The 9,280-nt window shown below is 41.5% G+C and overlaps 1 protein-coding gene across 4 annotated transcripts in view; it reads right to left on the reverse strand.

Annotated features, from left to right (window-relative positions):
- Positions 1 to 9,280, reverse strand: part of Ankrd12 (ankyrin repeat domain 12) — a 110,531-nt gene that overhangs the window by 49,948 nt on the left and 51,303 nt on the right. For 3 of the 4 annotated variants that reach the window (XM_031368614.1, XM_031368612.1, XM_031368615.1), the window contains one exon: positions 7,140 to 7,287. In XM_031368614.1, coding sequence (XP_031224474.1) covers positions 7,140 to 7,287 — 148 coding nt within the window. Of the gene's footprint in view, positions 1 to 7,139; positions 7,288 to 9,280 lie in introns of those variants that run through there. The other variant, XM_031368616.1, reaches the window with a different exon arrangement.

The raw sequence follows: 9,280 nt of genomic DNA on the forward strand, positions 1-9,280 counted from the left end.
GGAATTGAACTCAGGACCTTCGGAAGAGCAGTCAGTGCTCTTAACCACTGAGCCATCTCTCCAGCCCACACCCATTTACTTTTATACTTGAAGTATAGCTTAGAGGCTTAGAGTAATTCCAGACACTAGAACCCTATATTAATATATACCTTAGTGAATATTTCTTAAGAAATTCACATTTTAATATTTTAAAGCTCAGGCTGGAGAAACAGTTTAGCCGTTAAATGCATGCATTATTCCTGCAGAGAACTTATGTTGGGTTCCCAGCAGCCATGTTGGGCACCTCACAACTGCCTTTAACTCCAGCTCCTAAAGATCAGATCCCTCTTCTGGCATCTACAGGCATTGACTCACAAATGTACCCTGCCCCCACACATATACATACCATTAAAAATAAAACCTTTGAAACAAGATAAACATTCTCCTTCATGACACGTGGCCACCAACATCCCTGTCTCCACTTGTTAAATTGACCTGTGATGGTCTTCACATTCATTTCCTCTTCAGTAGAGGCTCTAGCCTACAACAGCGAGCGCCCTTTAGTTACCTCTTTAAAATGCTGAAACAGCTCTGCTATTTTTCTGGCCTCTCTAAACACTGTCAATTCCTTTAAGAAAATATACATACATACATACATACATACATACATACACACATACACACACACACACACACATACACACACACACACACACGGCTGGAGAAATGGCTTAGCAGTTAGGGGTACTGACTGCTCTTCCTAAAGGATCCAGGTTCAAATCCCAGCATCAACATGGCAGCTCACAACTTTTTGTAACTCCAAGATCTGACATCCTCACACAGACATATATGCAGGTAAAACACTGATATACATACAAGTAAATGTTTTAAAAAGTACTCATTTTTAAGTACAGCTGAATCAGAGTGTAGTGCCCTGAGGAGCCAGGAGAGGGCATTAAATCCACTGGGACTGGGATTACAGACAGTTGTGAGATGCTATGTGGGTGCTGGAAACTAAACTCCAGTCTTCTGCAAGAGCAATCAGTGCTCTTAACTGCTGAACCATCTCTCCAGCTCTACACACTGTCAATTCTTAATAATTTACAGCACTAAATTGGCTTAATTTTTAAAAACACACAACACTCGTCATGATAATACAAGTGCAGATGGAAACTAACTGTTCTCCAGGGATTGCATCTGGAGGCACATGCTGTCCACGCCTCCTCACTTTGATGCTGTTCACTGGGTGGACACCATGACCCAGTCAAGGTCTCCTGTGATTGCTCTGTTGTATGACTCAGTGATCTTCCTTCTCTCCATGACCCAGTGATCTTCCCCTTCTCTCCACGACTCAGTGATCTTACTTCTCTCCATGACTCAGTGATCTTCCTTCTCTCCATGACTCAGTGATCTTCCCCTTCTCTCCATGACTCAGTGATCTTCCTTCTCTCCATGACTCAGTGATCTTCCCCTTCTCTCCATGACTCAGCAGATTTTCCCCTTCTCTCCATGACTCAGTGATCTTCCTTCTCTCCATGACTCAGTGATCTTCCTTCTCTCCATGACTCAGTGATCTTCCCCTTCTCTCCATGACTCAGCAGATCTTCCCCTTCTCTCCATGACTCAGTGATCTTCCTTCTCTCCATGACTCAGCAGATCTTCCCCTTCTCTCCATGACTCAGCAGATCTTCCCCTTCTCTCCATGATTACACAGATTAGGCATTTCTCAAACTCAGAGAACAACATACTCAACAACTATGCATTTCCAAACATAATTACCAAGAGAAATCATAAGCAGATATTAAACTTCAGTTGATGAAATGTATGCTCAGGTATTTATGGATGTTTGTAACTTACTAGGAATTGTGAAAATAGATGATGTATGCTAGGCACAGCAGTGCATGCCCAGCACTTGTGAAGCACAGGCAGAAGATGGGTATCTGAGTTTGAAGTCAGTCTGGTCTATATATTGAGTTCCTGGCCAAAGGTCAGAAGAGATGGATAATAGATAATATGACAAGATAAAGGAAATACAGTAAAAGTTAATAATGGAAAATACAGTTGATGTATATAGGGCATTTGCTATACAATTCTTTGAGTATTTTCCATAGTAAGTATTGAGACTTTTGGGAGGAGAATGTATTCTCAGTTGGTAGGATGCTTCCTTGATATTATCAGGCCTTGGGGCTTGATCCCCAACACTAACAGATAGGTAGCACATGCCTATGGGCATAGTACATGGGGCGGGTAGAAAAAAGTGGAAATACAAGTTCGAGACCAGTTCTGACTACATAGTGAATCTTGAGGTCTGCCCATTTTGTTTTCCTGCTACATGAAATTCTGTCCAAAAAGAAAACAAAATTGAGAAATTTTAGAAACATACTGCAATACAAGAAAATATCGTCCAATGAAGACAAGTAGTGAAGGGTGGCAATGATCTCTACCAAAGTCTGCAACACTGTGTGCCAAATGCTGCCCACGAGAGGTAGAGAGCAGGTAGGTGACTGACAGGAGACTCTAGTGATGACGCACTCAGTGACAAGATCCCCATGACCATGAGGTGTGGCTCAGTTAGACTGTTTGTCCTGGGCTCAATTCCTAGCACCACAGAGAACAAAGGAGGGTTGCTCTTCTCCCCGTTTTGACTATGAGCCTTTAATGGCTAGCTCACCTTTCCAACTGCCGCAGTGCATGTACAAAGGGTAGAGAACAACTTGTGAGAGTCGGCTCTCTCTCCACCATGTGGGTTCCAGAAATTAAAACTCAGGTTGAAGTCTTGGCAGCGGGTACCTTTACCTACTTCCTGAGTAATTTTTAAAAAAACATCAGACAAGTGGAGGGCGAACACCTGTTGTGTGACCATTAGCCTTCCTCAGCAAGTTGGTCTCCTGAGAGCTCAAGGATCATTTGTAACAATTGCCAGAGAGCTGTTGTTCTCGGCTGTGAATGCAAAGCTTTGGTATGAATTTCAGTGGGGACTCAGGACTCCCAAGGGGTTGAAGGTGAGCAAGCTCACTGAGAGTTAGGGGTTGCTCATGTACAGGGTAGCTGTGAAGCTTCAGGCATAAATATGGTATGCACATCTGTGTACACATTTGCATGTATGGGATGCACTTATAGTATAATGTACACACATGTGCATGCCAGGAGCGGATGCTGAACATCTTCCATCATTACTCTTCACCCTATATACTCAGAGCCTAACAACCTGGCTAGTCTAGCTGGGCAGCATATCTCAGCAATCTCTTTTCCTCTCTTCCCAAATGCTGGGATTACACCAGCCGTAACACTCCCCTTGAATGCAGGAGCTAGAGGACCCAGAAGCAGGTCTTCACACCAGCCCTCACTCCCCTTGAGTGCAGGAGCTAGAGGACCCAGAAGCAGTCTTCAAGTCTGAGTGACAGGCACTTCACACATGGGGAGATCATCTCCCGAGCCCTCCACCCAAAACACTGCTTCTTACAGTAGTATATATGTAACTGAGTAGATGTAGCTTGTATATGTTTTAAACTAATAAATACCTTAGTTATGTCTTTTTAATATATATTCTTTTGTGGTTCATTTATCCAATGTCAGAATACATTTTCCTTATTTTAAAATTCTTTATTATTATTATTATTATTTTAAAGATTTATTACATACACAGTGTTCTGCTTGCATATATGCCTACATGCCAGAAGAGAGCACAAGACCTCATTATAGATGGTTGTAAGCCACTATGTGGTTGCTGGGAATTGAACTCAGGACCTCTGGAAGAGCAGTCAGTGCTCTCAACCTCTGAGCCATCTTTTTAATCTTTATTTTAAAATTCTTAAAGGAGTAAATGCAAGCCCACTTCTATTTTGTTACATATAGTACGTAGAAGGAAGTTTGTTTACTAGAAAAATTCATCACAAGAATTAGTGTCCATTGTGGGTGTGGCCCTATAGTCAGCCAAGTTCTAGGAAACGTGTATTAGTACATACATAGCACAAACAGACTCAGTGAGTTATTAAAAACAAACAAACAAACAAACAAACAAACAAAAAAACCCAAAAATTAGGCTACAAAGCTGGGAAGGGAGGTGCCAGGGTGAGAGGGGAGGTGCCGGGTGAGGGTAGACCTCAGAGGGACTGAGGAGAGGAGGGGGGGAGGTGCCGGGTGAGGGTAGACCTCAGAGGGACTGAGGAGATGGGAGGTGCGGGGTGAGGGTAGACCTCAGAGGGACTGAGGAGAGGAGGGGGGAGGTGTGGGGGGAGGGTAGACCTCAGAGGGACTGAGGAGAGTATGTGTTATGGGTTTTTGTTTTTGTTTTGTTTTTTTGAGACAGGATTTTTATGTGCATCCCCTGGCTGCCCTAGAACTTGTTCTGTAGACCAGGCTGGCCTTGAACTCACAGAGATCTGCCTGCCTCTGCCTCCTAAGTACCCAACACCATCCTGCCACTGTGTGCTTTTTAAAATGTATTTTGAAACTACAGTAGGTATCATATATCATACTCCTCTTAAAAATACATTCACTTGCTTTTATTCTATGTATGTGAGTGTTAAAGCCCAGGTAAATGTTAAGGCCTGGGTAACAGTTACTTGGCTAGTCTGCCATTATAAGGAAACTTTACTGTTAGCACTTACCAGGAAGCTTTCTAATGTCAAGACTGATTGCACATTCTATTGTTATGCTATGTTATATTGTGCGTGCCCCTGGAAACCAATCATGATAAAAGTCAACAGAGCTGTCCTGTATAGTTACCAATAATAAGCCTGAACCCCAAACAACCACCCAACAGTACTTCCTGTACCTATGTATTAGCTTTTATGGTATAAGCTGCCCCTGGGATAGACCCTAACATATGAGCAACACCTGTACCAATATAAGAAACCATTTGGAATAAGATTTCCATTTTGAGTAGTGGTCTAGTAAAATTTAAATTCCCAAGACTTTTCTGGGAGCTGGCACCCTACTTCGGCAGAAAGAGACATGTACATGGGTAACTAACATTCTAGTTGGCAAGTTAAGCCATGAATGTTAGACAAGGCCCATCCTGGTAGACAAGTTAGGACATGAATGTTAGACAAGTCCCATCCTGGTAGACAAGTTAGGACATGAATGTTAGACAAGGCAAGTCTCCCACCACCGTTGAACACCCCAACTAAAGGAAGCAGGATAAATGGACAGCAAAGACATGCTCCTAAGGAAATCCCTTATCCCTAAATCCTAATTGGTGAAATAACTTAGTACAGATGTTTGTGGATTTAAGGCTTAAAAATCCTGTAGGATCTTAACTCAGGGTCATGGTTCAGTTCCCAAATCAGGGACATGACCCTGGTTGACCAGTCCTGGGGTGTATGCTCAATAAACTATCTCTGTCTGAGATTAGTGTTTGTATGGTTTGTGAGACAATTCCTGAACCCAACAACTGTTCCACTGAATGTATTTAAGTGCGCCATGTTTGTGCCTAGTGCCTATGGAAGCCACAAGAGGATGCTGGTTATCCTCAAATAGAGTCATAATTGGTTGGGAACAGCATGTGGTGTTGGGCACAGAACCTGGGGCCTCTGTAAGAGCAGCCCATGCTCTTCCCTGATAATGTGCTTTCGAGTTTATTCATTGATGTTGTCTCCTTGTGACAATGCCTTAGTTTTGTCTGATGCTTAAACAGCACTTTTCTTTGTTATAAACCAAATGATGGCATTTACAAGTCACTTAACAGTGGCTCTGCAGTACATGGTCACTGCTAGTCTTTCTTCCACAGCTCCTTCATCATGCCATCCGCAATCTGGCAGCACTTCTTGACCAGTGAGTACATTTATAATACTTTGTCCAAGGGGATCAATTCCATACTCAAAAGTACATTCTCTTAGTTGGCCTTCCACATGAAGAGTAATAGATAAAAAATTTTCTTCTTAAAAAAAACCAAAAAAAATTAAAAAAAAAAAACAACAAAAAATATATTTTCAAACTATTACTTCCTATACATGGCTTTTTTTTTTTTTGGTTGTTTTTGTCTGCTTCGTTTTTTTGTTCATTTGTTTGATTTTCGAGACAGGTTTTCTCTGTGTAGCCCTGGCTGTCCTGAAACTTACTTTGTAGACCAGGCTGGCCTCGAACTCACAGAGATCTGCCTGCCTCTGCTTCTTCTTGTGCTAGGATTAAAGGCGCATCATCGCCTGACTGCACTTTGGTATTTATTCCCTTGTATGTAATTTAATATATAAAAGCCACAAGTCTATTAATTGCAGGAATTGAAGCTTTGTGAAGATATGGCCATTTGTCATGTTTGTTTGTTTTTTCATTCACTTTTGCATGAAACGCAACAAACTCTTCCAATTTGAACTCAGGAACCTTATTTTTTAAAAAAATTCTAAGTATGCCAATGTTTCTAACATATTCTTTTGGGGAGCCAGAGCCTAGTTCAGTAGGAAAGTACTTACTTAACAAGTACAGGGCACTAGGTTCTGTCCCCAGCTCAAAAACACTGTTTTAGATAGCTCTTTTTTAAAAATTATGTTTGTAGCGAGGCATGGTAGTACATGACTTTAATCCTAGCACTCAGGAGACAGAGGTAGGCAGATCTGTGAGTTCAAGGCCAGCCAGAAATAAAACATGAGACCCTGTTTCAAACAAACAAAATGAAAAATGTAAAAGTAGTATTAATAAAACTTATATTTGTAAAGAAATGGCTTATTAGAGCTCAATCACCCAATTTACAAAAGCATGATCTATTAATGCCAAGAAAGGACATAGATGCACTGTTAGTAGCTAAACAGTCCCACACAGAAGAAAAGCTGACAGCAGCAATGTGAAAGAGCACACATGGCGAGAGGTTCAGTGAGTGCGAGCGCAGTAAACAAGTGGTTTAGCAACTTAGTAGAGTTGAGATGGAAACAAGATGACCGACTGCCCTGTGACTACACTCACAGCACTCATAGCTAACTAATAAACTAACAAATGGCTAGCATTAGTGTAAGGTACTCATTTTATGTATAACACACCAGTGCACAATGTTCTATACAATACCGTGTCAAACTGAATATATATTTAATCTGAAACTGTAGCTGGGCTTGGTGGCACACACCTGTAATCTCAGCACTTAGTAGGATGGGGCAGGAAGTTTGCAAGTTTTAGGCTAGCCTGGGTTAATTGGCAGCATCCTATCTCAAAACAGTAAGAAAGACACAAACCTGTATAACTTTCATCATCGCCAGACAAAGGCACCTCTCTTTTTAGCAGCAACTCCAACTCCTCCGTCTCTGCCACATCCACTGGCCGTTCTCCATGTTTATTAGCTTGGAATGGATTCCCGCCATGACGAAGCAACAATTTCACTATCTGCAACATCAAACAGTAAGAGGATCTCACCCTGTCATTTATTTCAGACCATTCTCGTTCTCTCTTTTCATGTGTATGAGTGTTTTGTTTTCACTTGGCTGTGTACCACTTGCTTGCCTGATATGGCATGGAGTTCTGAAGAGGGCATCAGATGCCCAGGTACTTGCTGGAGTGACAGATGCTTTTGAGTTGTCCTATGGTTGCAGGGAACTAAAGCAGTCATCCAGAAGAGCAGTACGTGGTCTTAACTACTTGAGCCATCCATCTCTCAGGTCTCGCAAGCCAGTCTCTTGATAACACAATATCCATTTGAATGTTCTTTCTTCTACTCTATATCCATGACTTACAGTATGGACTAGAAGTCATTATTCTTCTCCACTAGTTCCATCTGCATTAAGCCTTACCCCATCTGATGACCTCCTCTATTATAAAGACATGCTCGACTAAGTTTTAAATGGGAGTGGGAGAAGCACTGTGGAGCTGGAGCAAAGGTTACACAGCCTGGTCCACAGAATTTTCCAGGACAGCCAGGGCTACATAGAGAGGCCCTGTCAGAAAATAAAGAAACGAAATGCGACTCTTGATCCTGTTGAAAGTATGATCATCAGGAAGCAATCAAGTAGGTAAAGAAAGCTTGTAAAAACGTGCCACAAAATTTCTAACATAAGGCTGGAGAGATGGCTCAGTGGTTAAGAGCACTGACTGCTCTTCCAGAGGTCCTGAGTTCAATCCCAGCAACCACATAGTAGCTTACAAACATTTGTAATAGAATCTGATGCCCTCTTCTGGTGTGTCTGAAGACAGCTACAGTGTACTCATATACATAAAATAAATAAATCTTTAAAAAAATTTCTAACATAAACAAGCAACATTTTACAAATAATCTCAGATACAAACACTAACTAATTAGTTGCACTCACTTCAAACTTCTTAATATAACAAGCAACAAATGAAGAGATAAGGAAAAATTATAAGCCAAAAAATTAGATACCTAAAACATAACTAGGGGTAAAGCAACACAAAGATTGTAAATAAAGCACAATACACCTGTGAGTATGGGCACAGATGAGGCTACGGCAGCATCCTCTACCCTGACCAGGCCTTAACACACAGACCCGTTCTCTTTCAACCCTGTCCCCTTCTCTGTAGGAAAACTTTATATGTTTCTTGAGATATCATGACTCCTACTGAATTGAGACTCTTTTCATAGCTTTAGTTCAGAGGACACATTACAGATTTGCAGGGCTAAGAGAGCTCTTGGCAGCTTTTACTGTACTCCTTACGCACAAACAGAAGACCAAGGAGGAAACAGTACTGACAACTCCTGTGAAGGCTGGAGAGATGTCTCAGTGGTTGGCAGCTCTTACTGTTCTTGCAGAGGCCCTGGGTTCAGTTCCCAGCACCTAGATGGCTGCTTACAAACACCTACAACTGGTCACTCTCTCCTGTCTCTGTAGGTTCTTACACACACGGTGTCCATTCTTGCATGCAGGCTCGCATGTGTGTAAGTTACATATATATGCATGCATATTTTAAACTCAGTCTCACAGAGTACAGCAGAGCCCTTCTAGGAGGACTGTAAGCTTTACTGAGTGCCCAAATGTCAACTTCTGAAAATACTATGCAGCATATTTAGAAACTTAGGGCCAGGCTGTTAGTGCCTTTAATACCAGTACTGGGAAGGCAGAGAGACTAATGTCTGTAAACTGGAGGGCAGCATTACCTATAGTGTTGAGTTCTAGGACAGCCAGTGCTTTTACACAGAGAAACCCTGTCTGAAAAAAAGCAAAATCAAACAAAAATAAATAAACAGAAACTTAGGGTCACAGAAATATGCACTAGTCACAAGGTATAATTCCACTTATGTGGCAAGTATCTACCCACTGAGCCACCTTACTAACACTACAATGTCTTTAATGAGAAAAACGGAAAAATATCTTACAGAAAATATTAATGAAGAAAACAGCACTTTTTTTTTTTTTTTTTTTTTTTT

Source organism: Mastomys coucha, unplaced genomic scaffold, assembly GCF_008632895.1.
Source record: "Mastomys coucha isolate ucsf_1 unplaced genomic scaffold, UCSF_Mcou_1 pScaffold14, whole genome shotgun sequence".
In the NCBI taxonomy this organism is placed as follows: Eukaryota; Metazoa; Chordata; class Mammalia; order Rodentia; family Muridae; genus Mastomys; species Mastomys coucha.